This window comes from Mercenaria mercenaria, chromosome 2 (genome assembly GCF_021730395.1).
Source record: "Mercenaria mercenaria strain notata chromosome 2, MADL_Memer_1, whole genome shotgun sequence".
Lineage (NCBI taxonomy): Eukaryota > Metazoa > Mollusca > Bivalvia > Venerida > Veneridae > Mercenaria > Mercenaria mercenaria.
This window is the reverse complement of record NC_069362.1, coordinates 85841394-85862207: the sequence shown is the minus strand read 5'-3', so window position 1 is coordinate 85862207 and position 20814 is coordinate 85841394. Positions and strand designations below refer to the sequence as shown.

Below are 20814 nucleotides of genomic sequence, written 5' to 3'. Positions count from 1 at the left end.
GAAAAAAGTGCAGTGATTCCAGGGCTTGAACCCGGTACCCCTCGCTTACAGAGCAAGTGGCCTACCGACTGAGCTAACCGGCTATCTGACACATTACGACGTAAGATTTGTAAATATCAAAAGTCAAGGCTAAACAGAGATTTACAATATGTTGTAAGTTAAGCCCTGATTGGCTAGCGAAAGGATCGTCAGAACGAGACTATCAATAGCTCGTTCTCAGATCCTATGCGTAGCGTAATAGGAGATGTACTTTAGTCAGATTGGTATAAATACAGCTTCTCCATAGCATCATGACTGTGAATAAGGTGTCTCTTTCAGATGACCTGAAAACTTACTTTTTGACAAACAACTCGGTTTCAAATTTAACCTAGATTTTATACTGACCATGTTTCCTGCAGATAAGGTTCAAGGTTCAAAATGTGGTCTATAGATTGTTAACAAGCTTTTTCCATGATCAGACCTAGAGACCTTATTTTTGACCACAATGGCCCAGTTTCAAACATTAAGATTTCATCAACAAAATCATTCCAACAAAGTTTCATGAGGATCAGATAAATGTGGACTCTAGAGTAAGAACAAGGGTGTTATCAAGTGTTTTCAATAAATTGAATTAGTGACCTAGTTTTTATTTCAGAAAACAGTTTTCAAATCTGACCTAGATTATTTAGCACAAATTCAGACAAAAATTTTCATGACGATCAATGTGGACTCTTTAAGTGATAACAGAGTTTCTCTGTTACTTGAAATGCAACTGTGACCACTACAGTAAAATTGTTAACAATTGCATGTTGCACCAAAACAACAGACAGGCAATTATCAAAGCTCACCTTGAACTGAAGACTGAAACTCTTGTTCTCTGTCTGGCAAGCCAACAGGTTTAACAAATGTGCAAAGTCCACTCTTTAATAAGTTAGACTTTCAAGAACAACAAAAGCTGTCCGTAAGACAGCCAAGCTCGACTATTCGAAATATTGTCACAGAAGTAGGAAATTATTACCCAAAATGTTAAATATCAAAAGAGTTTTAAGTTCGAAAGGGGACATAATTTGACCAAAATACATATCAGAGTTATGGGACTTGGTGCTATCAACAAGTTTTATAACTCCGAAGAAACATGTTAAGTTTCTATTCAATATCTGCATTAGTTTTGGGGATAGTAACTTGCATGTAAAACTTTAACCAGAATTTTCTAAGTCCAAAAGGGGGCATAATTTGCTCAAAATACATGTTAAGAGTTATGGAACTTGACCCAGTGAGGTTGGTAATTGACCTAGAAAAAGAATAAATAAGTTTCAAAGCTATATGCCTTTTGGTAATAGCTGTATGTACTTGCACGCAAAACTTTAACCAGGATTTTCTAAGTCCAAAAGGGGGCATAATTTGCCCAAAATACATGTCAGAGTTATAGGACTTGGTGCTATCAACTAGTTTTATAACCCCGAAGACACATGTGAAGTTTCAGTTTAATATCTGTAATAGTTTTGGAGATAGTTACCTGCATGTAAAACTTTAACCAGGATTTTCTAAGTCCAAAAGGGGGCATAATTCGGCCAAAATACATGTCAGAGTTATGGGACTTGACCCAGTGAGGTAGGTAATTGATCTAGAAAAAGAAAAAATAAGTTTCAAATCTATATGCCTTTTAGTAATAGCTGTGTGTACTTGCACGCAAAACTTTAACTAGAATTTTCTAAGTCAAAAAGGGGGCATAATTTGACCAAAATAAAGGTCAGAGTTATGGGACTTGGTGCTATCAACTAGTTTTATAACCCCGAAGACACATGAGAAGTTTCAATTCAATATCTGCATTAGATTTGGAGATGTAACTTGCATGTAAAACTTTAACCAGAATTTTCTAAGTCCAAAAGGGGGCATAATTTGGCCAAAATACATGTCAGAGTTATGGGACTTGACCCAGTGAGGTAGGTAATTGATCTAGAAAAAGAAAAAATAAGTTTCAAATCTATATGCCTTTTAGTAATAGCTGTGTGTACTTGCACGCAAAACTTTAACTAGAATTTTCTAAGTCAAAAAGGGGGCATAATTTGACCAAAATAAAGGTCAGAGTTATGGGACTTGGTGCTATCAACTAGTTTTATAACCCCGAAGACACATGAGAAGTTTCAATTCAATATCTGCATTAGATTTGGAGATGTAACTTGCATGTAAAACTTTAACCAGAATTTTCTAAGTCCAAAAGGGGGCATAATTTGGCCAAAATACATGTCCGAGTTATGGGACTTGACCCAGTGAGGAAGGTAATTGATCTAGAAAAAGAAAAAAATAAGTTTCAAATCTATATGCCTTTTAGTAATAGCTGTATGTACTTGCACGCAAAACTTTAACCAGAATTTTCTAAGTCCAAAAGGGGGCATAATTTAACCAAGATGAAGGTCAGAGTTATGAGACTTGGTGCTTTCAACTAGTTTTATAACCCCAAAGACACATGTGAAGTTTCAATTCAATATCTGCATTAGTTTTGGAGATAGTAACTTGCATGTAAAACTTTAACCAGAATTTTCTAAGACCAAAAGGGGGCATAATTTGCTCAAAATACATGTTAGAGTTATGGAACTTGACCCAGTGAGGTTGGTAATTGACCTAGAAAAACAATAAATAAGTTTCAAAGCTATATGCCTTTAAATGATAGCTGTATGTACTTGCATGCAAAAACTTAACCAAGGTGTGACGCCGACGCCGACGCCAGGGTGAGTAGAATAGCTAGACTATTCTTTGAATAGTCGAGCTAAAAACAAGTCATCTTTTTCTCTAGCCTGGATATTAGTCTTTTAAGCAATAAAATTATTTAAAATTTTTTACTTACTTGCATCAGGGTCTCGTTTTACAGCATTTGGGTCAAGTTCATCATTTCCAAGGAAGCTGCGAAGACGTGACAGTGATACCCTCACCTGTGTAATATAGATAATGTATTTATCAAAAGATTCCATAGTAGAGTAGATATAGCCAATTTTAGTATAATAGTTATTATATATATATAATATAGATGTTAAGAGAGGTCTATGCTATTGGTGTCAACCTGTGCCCACAAATACCAAGATAGTCAGGGCTTGTAGTGCCAAAGTAAGCCGACAACAAATGAAGTTATTTCTTACAATCTGAAATCAAACAACTCCACAATAATTCATTATGTAAAGTACTTTCTTTTCAAAATACAAACAATCAATACCAGGCATACAAAAATCAAAGGTCAATAAATAAAGAGGGACTGCTTCACTGAAATCTGTAGTCTGATATATAAAGTTTAGTAACAGTATTTTGTTTCTATAAATTTTGCAAATACTTCTATCAGTGATAATATTATTCTGTTTCTTTTTTAAAATATTTTCTTAATAGTTCTTTTTTGTTATTGCAGGTATCTGTTAAATACAATCAGGATATTACACCATTTTCAGCACTTACATGTACAATGTCCAAGATTACCATAGAAAGTATGGACAGGGGGAACCTTAGGATGTTAAACTGATAGAGGAAAAGAAACACTTACCTGTACAATATCTGATACCACCATGGGTGACATGGATGGGGGGAACCTCAGGATGTTGATGTTTGTTTGTTTGTTTGTTTTGTTGGGTTAAACGTGGCCCTGACACAATTATAGGTCATATAGCAATTTTCCAGCTTTGATGGTGGAGGAAGACCCCAGGCAGGCACCTTGGTAGAACCACCGGCCTTCCGTTAGCCAGCTAGATGTCTTCCTCACATGAAGAATTCAACGCCCCAAGTGAGGCTCGAACCCACATCAGTGAGGGGCAAGTGATTCTAAGTCAGCGGCCTTAACCACTCGGCCACGGAGGCCCCTCTCAGGATGCTGAAGAGACAGAGGTAAAGAAACACTTACCTGTACAATGTTTGATATCACCATGGGTAACATGGACAGGGGGAACCTCAGGATGTTGAAGAGAGAGAGGGAAACAAAAGCTTTCTCTGCATCGAGGATGTTGTTGACATCAACCAGCACATACACAGCAAATGTCACCAAACATACCTGACAGAAAATAATGAATTCATTGTCTAGCTTTCAATACAGTCAACACATAGAGAAAATGGTTGTTTAGAAGGGAACTTAATATTGTGTCTTAAATCCTTAAATACAAATGACAAATATTACATTTAAACTGACATTAAAACACTGTTTGCTAAAGTATCAGTATCTTGGACACCAGGACTCCTTCAAGAAACTATATTAGTCCCAGGTCATTTTTCTCATATTTCCAATATCTCAATCACTCAAAACCCTGGGTAACTCGAGCTTTTGCTCATCCCCTTGTATTCTCAAGCCAACAGCGTTTCATTGTAAATAATATAGAAAGAAAGGACCATCAGTTTTTCAGAATATTGATGCCCAAATAGTATAATAAGAATCAGAACTTCAACAATATCTCTTAAGAAAGCTTCTCTAAATGTGGTATTAAAGAATATATAACTCTGCAAACTAAACGTATTTTTAAGGCAACTTGAGTGATGGGACCATGCTCTCTACATACCAGTGCTAAACATATGTCCTATTTAGCAATGAATGCTGTAAGTACTTATTCAGTTAACAGACATATTTATTGTGGACACTATTTGTTTACTTAATCCCAAATTTTCTGCCAAAGTTTCAAGAATTAAATATATGTTTAACTTACCAACAATATGCTAAAAACAGGAGTATTTTAAAGTAGACCTACTAGACTTAATAGTACAGCCTTTCTATAACTTCATGTCCTATTTATTTTTGTATTTTAAACAAAACTAGTCAGCTCTTCGATAATTCTTGAATTGGGACAATAAACAGAGACAACAGTAAACAGGGACAGACAGACTACCCTAACCTAACATTTTGAGGGCTAAGCGCAAAACTACTGTATCTTGTTCTTTATTTATAAACAGTTATAATAGTTTCGCACCCTGCCAACTAAACTTTGTACAGAATAATTGTAAGTATTTTTCACCAAGCATTGGCCCCAGCACTCTTCTCTAAAAGCAAACATCATTTGAAGCATTTATTCTTGTTAATTCCCCATTGTTACCTCTAGCACATCAAGTCTAAATCTCTCAAGAGGCTATCTAAGGTTTCATCTGCAATATCTTTATTCCTATTTCTTACACTAGTTTATACACCAGAAAAAAAACTTACAGCTACTGGAGCCACGGTCCAGGTAAATGTTGTACAAGCATTGAGATAGGACATTTTCTTGAGTACAGCAAGTTCTTTATTCCTGATATCTAGCACCTTCTTTTCAAAGGATGCCTCCCAGGCATACAGCTTCAACACCTGAAACAAAACCAAACAGAAAATGAAGCTCCTTTCAAATTTTCATTCCAACAAGACTACTCAAAACTTTGTACCTGACATACCTCATGATAAATCTGTTTCTAATGGACATGATCTCATTCATAAAATGGCATAAGAAAACAATAAACTGCTAGTTACTTATTCAATGCAAAGGTCTGAAGTCGCTCAATCAATGCCTTCCTACAAATATGGACTACCAAATAAGAATTAAAAACAATTGCTTTTCTCTCTTTCTTTTGTTTCTGTTGGTATCGGATTAATTCTGGAACATGAAAAAAAAACACGTGTTTATTCCTTTAACTATTTCATGTTTCAGTTTCACTTTCTGTAAAACAAGAAAAAAGTTCCAAACCTTTATTCCATTCAGTATTTCATTCATCATCTTAATCCTCTTGTCTTTCAGATTCATCTGCTGCACCTGGAACTGTTTCACTTTATTGGCAATTACAGCATTCACCGGTATCAATATAATCATCACAGCCAGCCCTGCCAGGATTGATGGTCCCAGAGTCACCCATAGGAAGTAAATAGAGATTGTGATCTGAACGGGGCCTGACCAGATCATGTTGATGTAGGTCATCATGTCGTTAAATCTCTGAGCGTCCACAGACATCAGATTCACTATCTCTCCCACAGTAGAGGTTCTCCTAGCAGCTGTAGATAATTTCAACATCTAAAAGAGAAACAATTCTGTATTTCATACGAGCATTTATATATCTGAATGCTGTCAAGGCTATGTATAGAAAAGTTATAATGTGTAAAATTAGAAATTTTCGAAAGGATTTTTTTTTTCCACTATATATGCTTCAGTATTCACAAGAATGTATACTCACAGAAGTGATATATTCAATACCCCTATACAGGTAAGATCATTCAAAGCTTTCTCAAATGTCACATGCCAAAAAATACCTTAAAATTTATTTCCATTCATACAGTAAAGCACTAGCCAAGTAATAAACGACTGTTTCTTTTAAATCACAATAACTAACTTTAAGTCATATTGCAACTTTCCAGCTATAGTGGTGAAAGAAGACACGGGCACCTCTCTAAACATAATTTCAGACACAAGCAGGCATTTTAATGTACAGAAATAACAATCTTCTAGTAGCTAACTGGAGGGATTCCTCACGTCACCTGAGCAGGTCTCAAACTCACAGCAGTAAAAGGCAGTTAATTTGAAGCCAGCCATCTTAAATATGTATGATCAAATCCCCTACCTTCTCATAGACAGCACCAATGATAGCAGTTCTCAGTCTCATACCAACTATAGTGCAGTTCTGGAAGTATTGATGTAAGACTACTGATTGGAACAGCACCACCGCCAACATTAAAACTGAGTAATAGTATCCCTTCCATGTCTCCTGGCTCTTGTCTGTTGTGTAAGCTATCAAATATCTGCAACAGAATTTTTACACTAGAACTAAGTACATTAATAATGAATACATACACAAATTTTTGTGATCCATTCTTCAACCTTAAAAGCTTCCTCACGTAAAAAATCTACATGAAAGGCAGGATTTTGAACCAACAGCAATATGGGGAAGTGTGTCAAGCCATCTGACCAAGACAGCATTTAAGTTTCCAGTTTGAGCAAACACACTTGAAGTTGCTGTGATTCTAATGTAACTATTTACAAAGTGTACATTTTCAAGATACAAAGATATTTAATTTAACTACACAAAACTTACTTGAGAATGAGAGGGCTGACAAACTGTAGTACGTCAAATATCAGCTTGTAAACTGCAGCAATAAAGCTCTTGAACCAGAATGTCTTAACCATTGCCCAGAACAGACGTGGTTTCTTCTTACTACATTGTTGTTCTAGTATTTTAACCTCTGGTGTGTCCCCATCTTTACGTATCTCCTTCATCTCAACCTCTGTAGCATTGGATTCTGCACCAGTTCTTGTTTCCTCATTTACTCTGTGTAAATATATATCTTATGTCATATTTCATCACAACATCAAATAAACTGATGGATCATTTATTATTTGGCTGAAACTATAATGACAAAGTTTATAAAGCAAACCCAACTAGCATGGTGACAAAGTTTATGAAGCAAACCTGACTAGCAAGGTGACAAGTTTATGAAGCAAACCTAACTAGCAAGGTGACAAAGTTTATAATGCAAACCTAACTAGCAAGGTGACAAAGTGTATGAAGCAAACCTGACTAGCAGCAAACCTAACTAGCAAGATGTAAAAGTTTATGAAGCAAACCTAACTAGCAAGGTGAAAAAGTTTATGAAGCAAACCTAACTAGCAAGATGACAAAGTTTATGAAGCAAACCTTACTAGCAAGGTGACAAAGTTTATGAAGCAAACCTAACTAGCAAGATGACAAAGTTTATGAAGCAAACCTAACTAGCAAGGTGACAAAGTTTATGAAGCAAACCTAACTAGCAAGGTGACAAAGTTTATGAAGCAAACCTAACTAGCAAGGTGACAAAGTTTATGAACAAAACCTAACTAGCAAGATGACCAAGTTTATGAAGCAAACCTAACTACCAAGGTCAGGTTTATAAAATGCCAAATAAAGCAAGTATCATTTAAACAATGACCTTCACATTGTCCTGATGATTACTATGCAAGTCCAAATCCTTTTACATTACATAAAATACATGTATACATTCTTCATCACAAAAAAATAAAGACATAGTAACGTAATATACAATTTCACCCTAAATAATTTTTTAAATAATTTTTTAATTAATTTTCAAACCAATAATTGGCCTCCAATAAGCATGGATAAGAAACTCAGTTCAACTGACTTTACTTGAACTGTTATACAACTTTCAATATCGACCAACACTTCTATTAGTTTTTTGACAGTCTATAAATAGTAAAAATCCAAAAAGCTCTATATTATAGAAGTAAGTAATGGTATGAAACTGTAATTTCGAAAAAGTAAAAAGGTCAATAATCCATAATGTACCTTTTACATCTGTTGAGTTCCTTCTGTAGATGTTTGTCAAACTTGGGCATGATATTTTTACATTTGTCTGAGGGATTCAGGTTCCATAGATCGGTCTTCTCCAATGCCCTCTTGTACCCCAATACAACCAAACTGCAAGTTTAAATGATCTATGTTAAAAAAATTGCAAGACTAGAAGATGCTTTTGTAAAAAAGCCCATGTCTCCCCCAATGCATAGTCGTATAGGCAAGAAGTCAATAAGGGACAGGAGCGGAAGTCAAAGAGACACTGATCGTTGTCTGCAATAGGGATCATCTCCTTGGCATGTCCAGTCATCCCACTAAGTTTCCACATTCTGGGCCTAATGGTTCTCAATTTATTGTTAAGGCTCCTGTGACCCTGACCTTTGATCAAGTGACCCCAAAATCAATAGGGTCATCTACTCTGCATGTCCAATCACCCTATTAAGTTTCAACAGTCTGGGTCAAGTGGTTCTCAAGTTACAGATTGGAAAAAGTTTTCTATGTTCAGCCCCCTGTGACCTTGACCTTTGATGGAGTGATGCCAATAACAATAGGAGCCATTCATCTACTCTGTGAGTCCTATCACCATATGAAGTTTGAAGGTTCTAGGTCAAATGGTTCTCAAGCTATTGACCAGAAATGGATTTCCATTTTCTCTCCACTGTAACCTTGACCTTTAATAGACTGACCCAAAAATCAATAGAGGTCATCTACTCTGCATGTCCAATCATCCTATGAAGTTTCAACATTCTGGGTCAAGTGGTTCTCAAGTTACTGTCTGGGAATGATTTTACATGAACAGGCCCCTGTGACCTAGACCTTTAATAGAGTGACCCCAAAATCGATAGGGGTCATCTACTCTGCATCACCAATCATCCTATGAAGTTTCAACATTCTGGGTCAAGTGGTTCTCAAGTTACTGACCGGAAACTGTTTTCCATATTCAGGCCCCTGTGACCTTGACCTTTAATAGAGTGACCCCAAAATCAATAGGGGCCATCTACTCTGCATGATCAATCATGCTATGAAGTTTCAACATTCTGGGTCAAGTGGTTCTCAAGTTATTGGTCGGAAATAGTTTTCCATGTTCAGGCCCCTGTGACCTTGAACTTTAACAGAGTGACCCCAAACTCAATAAGGGTCATCTACTCTGCATGGCCAATCATCATATGAAGTTTTAACATTCTGGGTCAAGTGGTTCTCGAGTTATTGATCAGAATTGGTTTTCAATGTTCAGGCCCCTGTGACCTTGACCTTTGATGGAGTGTCCCAAAAAACAATAGGGGTCGTCTACTCCAGCAGCCCTACCATCCTATGAAGTTTGAAGGTTCTAGGTCAAATGGTTCTCTAGTTGCTGATCGGAAATGGAAGTGTGACGTACAGATGGGCAGGGCAAAAACAGTATGTCTCCCCCAGTTGTGGGGAGACATAATTAACCCTTATCATGCTGGACACAATTGATTCTGCCTTTGAGACCAGTGTAGATCATGATCAGCCTGCACATCCATGCAGTCTGATCATGATCTACACTGTCGGCCATTCAGTCAGTATCTTTTGGTATGCACCACTTTTAAACAGTTAATGGAACTGTCCAAATTGAAAGACAAATTAGTTCATTATAGAAATTTAGCAGGGTAATGGTTAAGAAAGAAACCTTAAAGAGTATAAGTAGGCTGTACAGAAGCTAATTTGAACCAATCTCCAGTCTGCTTCCTATGAAAACAACTTTAGTGTTTTATGAGGCACAGTCCCAACACCCATGAGGCTATAAATTATTCACTGTACCATTATCCATTTTACAAGACAGCTAGAATAACCTTTTATTGCTCATCACAGTTTCACAGCTCAAAAGATATAACAACAAGAGGGCCATGATGGCCCTATATCGCTCACCTGTTATCATTGCACTTGAGGACAAGAAGGTCCTCAGAAAAGATATCTCAGTCCAAAGGACAGGAACAACAAAAGGAAGAAATTTAACAAAAAAGAAAACAAAAGTTCTTTCAAGGTATAGATATGTCAAAATACACCTAAAAATTGGAGGTAGCATCCATGTTGTACCACAGAAAAGTGGTCTCGGTTTCTCCCTACGGCCAATAATAAAAAGTTACTAAAATAAGCTATTTATAGTAACGTAAAAGGGAAGTAATAAAAAAAAAATTGTAAGTGAACAAAAGAAGGATCTGCCAAATAAATCTGCTGACATAAATGAAATTTCAGATCAGTATCTTCATTAGTTACAGAGATATACCCATTTTAATTTGAAATAAAGGGAGGTAATTTGACATACAATCAGTCCATAGTTATCTACCCTGATTGTCTCAGTCCAACTCATAACAATAATGAAATTTCAAATAAGTCCTATAAGTACTTACTGATATAAATCCATTTTGATTATAATCAGGGGAGGTAATCAGATATAAAATAACTTTGGAACCTACGATTGGATCTGATTTGTCATGGAATCCAAGATTTATTGTTTGTGAAGATATTTTGGAAGTTTGTATAAGATAAAACCATAAATGAAGTCTCTATATGGCTGCAAAAGCCAAAATAGCCAATTTTGGACCTTTAAGGGGCCATAACTCTGGAACCCATGATGGAATCTGGCCGGTTCAAGAAAGGAAGCAAGATCTTGTGGTGATACAAGTTGTGTGCAAGTTTGGTTAAAATCAAATCATAAATGAAGCTGCTATTGTGCAGACAAGGTCAAAATAGCTAATTTTGGCCCTTTCAGGGGCCATAACTCTGGAACCCATTATGGGATCTGGCCGGTTCAAGAAAAGAACCGAGATCTTATGGTGACACAAATTTTGTGCAAGTTTGATTAAATTCAAATCATAAATGAAGCTGCTATTGTGCAGACAATGTCAAAATAGCTAATTCTGGCCCTTTCAGGGCCCATAACTCTGGAACCCATAATGGAATCTGGCCGGTTCAAGAAAGGAACCAAGATCTTATGGTGATACAAGTTGTGTGCAAGTTTGGTTAAATTCAAATCATAAATGAAGCTGCTATTGTGCAGACAAGGTCAAAATAGCTAATTTTGGCCCTTTCAGGGGCCATAACTCTGGAACCCATAATGGAATCTGGCCAGTTCAAGAAAGGAACCAAGATCTTATGGTGATACAAGTTGTGTGCCAGTTTGGTAAAAATCAAATCATAAACTAGAGCTATCACTAAAGGTGATGAATGTACCCCCCGCATGCACTGACACAGTACATTCTAATTTGACGCACACAAGATTGCATAATTATGTGGACTGTATGTATATAGACTGTATGTATACAGTATAGTAACAAAAAACAAAGTCCCATAACTATGCAGAATATCTATCTAAAAGAATGTAACATGCACCATGCACAACTAGGGTTGGTACTGATCACTTCTGTGAAGTTTCATTAAATTGTGTGTAAGGGTTTGGTTGATTAGGCACGCACAAGACTGCATATGCAGACTGTATGTACATAGTATGTTAACAAGAAACAAAGTCCCATAACTCTGCAATTTTTGTCGCTGAAAGAACCTAACATGCCCCATGCACAACTACTGTTGTTACTGATCACTTGTGTGAAGTTTCATTAAATTGTGTCAAGGGGATGAGGAGAGATGGTGCGCACAAGATTATGTCTATGTATATAGTATAGTAACAAAAAAACTAAGTCCCATAACTCTGCAAATTTTTTTTCGGAAAGAACCTAACATGCCCCATGCACAACTACTGTTTTTACTGATCACTTGTGTGAAGTTTCATTAAATTATGTCAAGGGGATGAGGAGAGATGGTGCGCACAAGATTGTGTCTATGTATATATAGTATAGTAACAAAAAAACAAAGTCCCATAACTCTGCAAATTTTTTTTCTAAAAGAACCTAACATGCCCCATGCACAACTACTGTTGGTACTGATCACTTGTGTGAAGTTTCATTAAATTCTGTCAAGGGGATAAGGAGAGATAGTGCGCACAAGATTGCGTCTACGGACAGACGGACAGACAGACAGACAGACAGACAGACAACCTCAAACCAGTATACCCCCCCTTACAACTTTGTTGTCGGGGGGTACAATAAAGCTGCTATTGTGCAGACAAGGTCAAAATAGCTAATTTTGGCCCTTTCAGGGGCCATAACTCTAGAACCCATCATGGGATCTGGCCAGTTCAAGAAAGGAACCGTGATCTTATGGTGATACAAGTTGTGTGTAAGTTTGGTTAAAACAAAATCATAAATGAAACCACTATCGTGCAGACAAGAAATTGTTGACGCACGGACTGACGACGGACGACGGATGCCGGACGAAGGGTGATCACAAAAGCTCACCTTGTCACTATGTGACAGGTGAGCTAAAAAACATTGCCAAATTTACTTTAAAAACTGTCCTGCAGAGTCTGTTAGAATGGAAACAAGAGCTCCGCCAAGCTGGGCAAAATTCGCTCTAAGAGTCACATCAGAGGATGGGAGCAAAATTTAAAGAACTTAACTGTTGAAGCCCAAAGGACAGGAACAATAAAGGGAAGAAATTCCAAAAAAAAATTCTAAGTCCACAAAAATACCCTTACCAGGTACAGGTATGTCAAAATACACCTAAAAATTGGAGGTACCATTCATGCTGTACCACAGAAAAGTTGTCTCAGTTTTTCCCCACGGCCAATAATAAAAAAGTTTCAAAATAAGCTATTTATAGTAACATAAAAGGGAACTAATTCAAAATTTTTTTTACTGTAAGTGAACAAAAAAGGGATCTGCCAAATAAAAACAAAAGCACTGCAATGCAGAGCAATATACACAAAGCAGTCATATATGACTTCTGAGCCCTAAGTGTGACCCTGACTTTGAAGCAAGTCATCCGAAACATGCACTCTGCATGTCGTCTAAGTGTTGTGAACATTTATGTCAAGTTTATTTGAAATCCTTCAAGCAGTTCCAGAGTTACATAGCGGACATGAAACAAACTGATATGACCTTTGACCCCCAAGTGTGACCTTGACCTTGAAGCGAGACATCCAAAACATGCGCTCTGCACGTCATCTCAGTGTGGTGAACATTTGTATCAAGTTTCTTTGAAATCCTTCATTGGGTCAAGAGTTACAGAGCGGACACGAAATTGCTAACGGACGGATGAACAGACAGACGGACACCTGGGGTATAACATAATACGTCCCTTCAGGCGTATAAAAACTAGATCCATCATGGCCTTGTTTTTTTATGAATAATAATCATACGAATATTGAAGGTTCATTCCTGTTAAATCATTTCCAAATCAGACAGATAGTTTAGGAAGAGACATTGTTTTGAGTATTTTCTATAACAATCTGTATGTGCAGCAGAGCAGAACCATTTGAACCACTTTAAAGAAGATCTTCCAACGAACATTTCTGTGAAGTTTGGTTAAACTGGGTAAGTAAAGGAGATATCAATTTGAGAAAAGTATGGACTGATAATGGGTGGTCAAATAAAATAGTTTCTGCTAGTGTGAACTAATCTGGATGGATTTAATAGTTGCCTCAATCCACAAAATTAAATCCTGATGTACCATGTATAATTTCCATTAATATACACTTCAAAAATTAAAATCCATATGAAATTCAAGGCAATGAAGTCAAATGATTTCACAGTATACAAATCTAAAATTAAGTTTTTGGAGACAATACAGACTCATGCAAACATGAGATGAATCATGCTTTTACAAACTCTTTTTCAAGATGTAAACAAATATGAGCTTGACCAGTTATCTTTTCATCATTCCCTTGAAATGGCAACATGATATAGACTCTGATAAGTATGTAGTATTCAATGAGTGACTTACCTGGAGAACCACCAGAATGTAATCTGGGACAGAAACGAGACATGGGGCTCTGGACAGGGGTTCTGAAATACATAAACATATGAATTATATATCATAAAACATTCAGATATAGCCTATACCTCAACAACACTGAAAAACTCTGTCTCTATTTAATACACAGACTGAAGTTCTGGCCATGGGCTAAAGAAACACAAAAATGCCACTGATATATGTATATTTAACGTGTACATTAGACCTACAAGCAAGGAAAGGTGCTCAGTACATCATACAACACAAATTCTGGATAAAAGTGTACTAGTACATTCAATACAACATCCAAGTATAGGTAATTTGTATATAAAGGTTATGAAATCTTGAATATCTTGCCAAGAACAAAATGTTACCTCTAACCATGAGGCACCAGTCAATTTTCTGAAATAAATAAATTTTGATGGAATGCTAGCATTTGAGTCTACGTAAGTGAATTATAAGAAGGAATGGATAAATCTCTGCAGAATAAACTAGAGTTTACACTAGATATGCTTTTAGCCCTTTTTGAAAATGTTATAATGGTGATAAATAATAGTCATCTTTTGAATATTGCAAGAAATGTCATTTTGGAAAAAAAATTCAAGTGAGGATGGGGAATAATTTGGTCCCCAAAAAAGTCACGAGTTATGGCACATGGTATGTGAATTTATCTTTTGATCATTAAAACACAGTGCAACTTTATATTAAATGACATAATGTGTGGGTTCCAGAGACAGGCAGAACAAGATGAGAACAAACCAGGCAAAGTGATTCCTATGAAGTTTGATGTGGGTATAATTATACCATTATATTCAAACATGCTGACCAATATCAACACAGAAGCTAAAAGCAGAAGGGTGAGGATGCTAACATCATGCAGCTGCTAAAAATATCATATAATATTTTCAGGGGAAAAAAAGACTCACTGCATGCTTTAAAGGACTGTTTTAATAAGATGGTAACAGTTATTTTTTCAATGATAGCAAAGAATGTAAAGAATGTGTTTCTGGTTAAAACCATTGAATAAGGAGAAAAGAAATCAGGTTCAGCAGATAGTGGCTCAACCCCAACACTGAAACAATTCCTAAGCTACAGCTCACTTATTATAACATTTTGCTCATAAAAACTTTCTATTCAAGGAACCTTCTTTATGCATCAATATTGCATTAATTAAACAAAACGTAGAATTAGTAATAATGCATTTTCTCCCCCCAGAAAACTTTCAACAGATTTTAAGGAAAACACCAAAAGTCATTTATTACAAATATGCTTATTTGAACACACTGTCAAGTAGAACTGTAGAATGCCTTATTTTAACAAATGTTCTGACAGTTTGTGACATTGGTGTCTTCTGAAGCATACAGTTATGCAAAGGGTCATTTTTACAATGAAATTAAAAGTCAAGCATGTGTTAAAAATTCTGCTACTTTCCTGCAAAATCTGAATAAAAACCACAGAAGTTATTCTTACTTAGTCATGTAAGCACTGTGTTATTGAAGTGTTTCAGCATACCATAGAAACCCCAGATAATTCAATGTACTAGAGTAACCACATTAATTTTCTACATTCAAAATTGTGATGGCTGTATTAACTGTACAACAACATAAAACACTTCTGCAATATACAGCATTTTCCCCTAAACATCTATCAACTTCTATCTCATATTCATGCATCTATTTTGATCTGCTGACAATGTTATCTTTATTTGTAGCAACAACTGAAAAAATTTAATCATAAAAAAATGACATTTATACAGTAAATTTCATTAACATTAAAAGTATGTATGTCACATCTAAATTACACATCAAACACTGGTAATAAAAGCACACACAAATTGTCTTTAGAAAATATTCTGAGATATTTATGTGACTTTTAAACTAACTTCAAAGTTCATAACAATGAAAGCATAATTCTGTCAAGTTAATTTCTTGAATAATAAATAGACTGAATGGCTTTGTATTAATGCATAAAGTATGTGTATAATATTTAAACGACTTATCACAGACATTTAGTAAAATCTATTTAATTAACTTGTAATCTTGTAAATCAAATTTTGGTATGAACTCAACTGGCACTTTTATTTGTTTGAAATTTTCAGATAGAAAGAACAAACCATATTTTGAAGGTCTCAAAAACATTAAGAATTGCATGGGTGTGCCCCATTCCCTGTCACTGTACACTTTTATATCACTTGATGAAAATGCAAGACTTTCTTGTGGAACTGTCAGAAAGGGGTGGGTATGAATACAAGAAATTGTTGATGCAGGCACGCACGGACTGACGACGGACGAAGGGTGATCACAAAAGCTAACCTTGTCACTATGTGACAGGTGAGCTAATAACAAAACATCTATGAACACAAATAAACCATTAAGGAGTATTTCTAATTAAATTTTTTACATTTTTATTTCATTATTTTTTCTGAGAGGTGGTGGAGCGGAGTTGGTGTAGATACTTCACCAGAGAACAGGGGTGGGGGTGGGGACAGGTGGTGGGTGCAAATCCTAAATAAAACCTCAGGTACAAACTAGAAGATGCTTTTGTAGAAAAGCGCATGTCTCCCCCAATGCACAGTCATATAGACAAGATGTCAATAGGGGACAGGAACAAAAGTCAAAAAGACATTGATGGTCGGCTGCAATAGGGATCATCTACTTGGCATGTCCAATCATCCCACTAAGTTTCAACATTCTAGGCCTAGTAGTTCTCAAGTTATGAATTGGAAACAATTTTCCATGTTCAGGCCCGTGTCCATGACCTCTGATCGAGTGACTCCAAAATCAGTAAGGGACATCTACTCTGCACGTCCAATCATCCTATTAAGTTCAACATTCTGGGTCAAGTGGTTCTAAAGTTATTGATGGGAAAGAGTTTTCTATGTTCAGGCCCCTGTGACCTTGACCTTAGCTCAAGTGACCCAAAAAAATGATAAAGGTCATCTACACTTTAAGTTCTATCAATCTATGAAGTTTGAAGGTTCTAGGTCAAATGGTTCTCAAGTTATTGACCGGAAATGGATTTCCATGTTCTGTCCACTGCGACCTTAACCTTTAATAGAGTGACCCAAAAATCGATAGGGGTCATCTACTCTGCATGTCCAATAATCCTATGAAGTTGCAACATTCTGGATCAAGTGGTTCTTAATTTACTGACCGATAATGGTTTTCCATGTTCTGGTCCCTGTGACCTTGACCTTTAACAGAGTGACCCCAAAATCAATAGGGGTCATCTACTCTGCATGTCCAGTCATCCTATGAAGTTTCAACATTCTGGGTCAAGTGGTTCTCAAGTTATTAATCGGAAATGGTTTTCCATGGTCAGGCCCCTGTGACCTTGACCTTTGATGGAGTGATCCCAAAAACAATAGGGGTAAACGTAACTGGACCCCACCCTCCTAAAAACATTTAGGGGACATAAAGACAGAACAAGACTTTTGCTGTACTGCTACTTGGAATTTTTACAGTAACACTTTATAGCATTATTTCCTCAGGTTTGGAGCAAATCACTGATACTTAAAAAACCTGAATGTCAATAGTTTTGCGACAAGCTCTCATTCTGATACAAAAATGAAAAAAAGAAAAATTGTTTTGCTGTCAACGACCTAACAGAACAGGAATAACAATAGCTGAATGGAGATTTTAATTCACTCCATGAATGAAGAAAAAAAAAAGAAATGCTGTGAAATTTTGATGAATATACAGAATACAGGAAATAAATACTTTTTAAGGATGGCATAATGTCAAATATGTACCTCATCTTCTACTGGTACTGCACCCACTGGCTGTTTGTCCACTAGAGTTGAGATGACCAGCTGTATCAAAATAACTGTGAAGAAGACATAGAAGGTCACAAACCGGAACATGTCCTCAACTTCACCCTGGTAAAAACAAAAATAACTTACCAAGTTCAGAAAACAGAAATACAAATGACGAGAATGAAGAAAAGAACTAATAATTAATATGACATAGATCTATAATAATATGATATTGAATTGAAAATGAAAAACCCTAAAAACAGATAATGTGCAAGACATTATTAGAAACTCTATCAAAAACAAAGAATACAGTATTTTTCTTCCTAAAATGCCATTTTTTTTTAAAAATATTAATCAAGGTAACTTTTGATCTAAAGTGTATTTTCATTAACCTGAATGGAAAAGTTCAGAAAACAAGGCCATGATGGCCCTAAATAGCTCATCTGAGTTTCACAGCTTGTTTGAACAGTGTTGGTAAAGGGTCACACAAAAAAAGTATCAGTGAAATTATTTTGAAGTAAGTTGTTTTATGACAAGTTTAAAGTTCCCACAAAATAGAGGAAGAGGATCACTCAAGGAATTTTGAAATCAGGCCAGCAGTTTCATAGATTTTTACAGATATAATCAAAACTAGCCCTATCCCTTGTCAGTCATGAATTTTAGCAAATCAACATGGCCTGCAGCAATTTTGTAGGAAAACTGCCGTTAAAATATTTTGAAATTGGAATGAAACATAATGATTAAAAGGAATTTGGCAGGGGATCACTAATTTAAAGAAAAATTGCTGTGAATTTATTTTACAATGTAGCCAGAGTTTTAAGAAGTCAAACTTTTCTGTAAAGCCATACAGGGAAAGCAAATCATCTTGAAGAATTTGGCAGCGGGTCATTCAAGGAACATTTCTCCGAAATAATTTCAAAATTTGGCAAGAGATTTCTGATAAGTGAATTCTGCACTGATTGACCTAGATCTGAATAAAACTGACAGGTCCCCCTCAGGGACATTCCTGTGAAGTTGACTGGTTTGGTGGTTTTGGAGATTTCTTTACAAACACTTTGGATGACGAACAGACAGATAGGTATATAGACAACAGACATCCAACCATCCTAAAAGCTCACCATGAGCACTTCACAATTGAGCTTAAAACTGGCACTGAAAAATGATGCATAAATATTAATCTATACACAGAGTTCTGCCGAGGATTTCAGCATGATGGGCCCATGGCCCATCTACCCTGAAAACATGGGGCCATTCTGAAACTTTTGGGGCCATTCAAAAAGAACCAATTTTACCTTAAAAAGACTTTACATTTCTTATGCATTTAAGAAGTGTATTTTATTTTTAAATGTAAAATTATACACAAAGTTCATGCCATTTATTCTCTTTTCCTTATAACTTAACCATGTATACTCAACCAATAACTTCTTCTGAAAGTTCTGTTTGTCAGATGTTTTACTCTTACTTTTTCGCTCTACTCAAATTATTGACTGGGTGGGTGTCGGATCAATCTGTGATTCTGGGGTTGTTGTTTAATGTTCAGCGACATATGTAGTTGAATCGTCGCTTTTGTTCAATGTATCATTTCTATTTGTATCTTTCCCCAGTGTAACAGTAACTAAAGTCTGGTTCATTTTCTTAGGGGCAGGAGGACTGAAAAATTTGTGCAAAATCGCTTTTCCTTTCGGTGCGGCCGCCATTTTGATACAGACATGGTGCAATTATCACGACACATTATTTTTTCAAATCCGTCACAGTGATCTCCCCTGGAGGTATGTTTATCTACCGGCAAGACCGGCAAACTAGCGATTGTTATCGGGTTCGAGTTTCAGATTTTCTGGCGCACCAAAGGCCCACCGACGCGAAATTTGCTGCGCCATTCATATTTTTTTCGCGCCAATGGCGCAAAAACGCAGCCTCAGCAGAACTCTGTATACAACATGAAAAAACACCATTTTTATAATGCATATATCTTTCCTTTTATGCAAACATTGTGTGAAAAGCTTTATTCATCAGAAATAATACAATGAAATAAATTTCAACAAATTAAATTATGTAACAATTATTTACAGGTCAAGAACTGAAACATGTCCTAAAATTTCTCCTACTGACCTAAATATCTTTGAAACGCACTATTTCTCATTATGGTTTGAGATAAACATCATTTGACTTGTAAGTGTTTGACTTTGCAAGCATGTTTGTGAAATCTGATTAAGCCTACTTGATACATTATGATGACAGATGTTCGACTACTAAACTTTGATATTTTCAAACACCTGCATACATACAGGTAGCAAATTTTGCCCCCTAGGGGTTCCAAGATAAACTAAACAAAGTTAAACAACTGAGGGGCTATACTCCTAAATAACAGTGTCCAAGTAGTTTATTTAGTGGACATCCAAAAATTCTTTAACATGTTAAACCGACTTTTGTTTGACAAAGGTGTTAGTCTTATAAATAAATGCACATGTATGATGATTTTCAATTTGACAGAGAGTAATAATAAAATAAACCCGCTGTTGACAATCATTATCTTTGGGATCATTCAAATTTCCACCAGTAATCTCCAAGACAGTGATACACTACTTTAACAAATTTATGCTGTAAAAGAATATTCTGTAAATTATAGACAAAAATTGTGTTGTTACCCTTTTTACAAAGTTAGAACTGATCTGTAACACTTACCTTCAATGAAGCTACTCTAATCTTAGACCTGAAGGTTATTATGGAAACCAGGACTAACAGAAACCAGAAATTGAAAAGAAATCCAGATGACCTAACACTATTTTTCCTTTCAAAGTGGACCACAAGTACATACACAACCTGGAAATAAAATTACCTGTATAGTTCTATATCAATGGCAGAGAATTTCTGAGACTGACATTCAGGACTTTCAGCTGGTCTCCGTATAAATGTGACATAACTGTCCAAGTGAAACAAGTGTTATTCCAGATTCTAACTGCCTTAGTTGTATTTCATCAGTATGATCACAAATCAGGTTGTGCATAAAAAGT

General features: G+C 36.0%; 1 protein-coding gene across 5 annotated transcripts in view; it reads right to left on the bottom strand.

Annotated features, from left to right (window-relative positions):
* LOC123562334 (multidrug resistance-associated protein 1-like) overlaps window positions 1–20814 on the bottom strand; it is a 96171-nt gene that overhangs the window by 51229 nt on the left and 24128 nt on the right. For all 5 annotated transcript variants that reach the window (XM_053537121.1, XM_053537124.1, XM_053537120.1 and 2 more), the window contains exons 4-13: window positions 20486–20623; window positions 17801–17926; window positions 14041–14102; window positions 8233–8364; window positions 6988–7221; window positions 6517–6694; window positions 5652–5972; window positions 5141–5278; window positions 3860–4006; window positions 2825–2909 (exon numbers count right to left, since the gene is read on the bottom strand). In XM_053537121.1, the coding sequence (XP_053393096.1) occupies window positions 2825–2909; window positions 3860–4006; window positions 5141–5278; window positions 5652–5972; window positions 6517–6694; window positions 6988–7221; window positions 8233–8364; window positions 14041–14102; window positions 17801–17926; window positions 20486–20623 (1561 nt within the window). The remainder of the gene's footprint in view (window positions 1–2824; window positions 2910–3859; window positions 4007–5140; window positions 5279–5651; window positions 5973–6516; window positions 6695–6987; window positions 7222–8232; window positions 8365–14040; window positions 14103–17800; window positions 17927–20485; window positions 20624–20814) is intronic.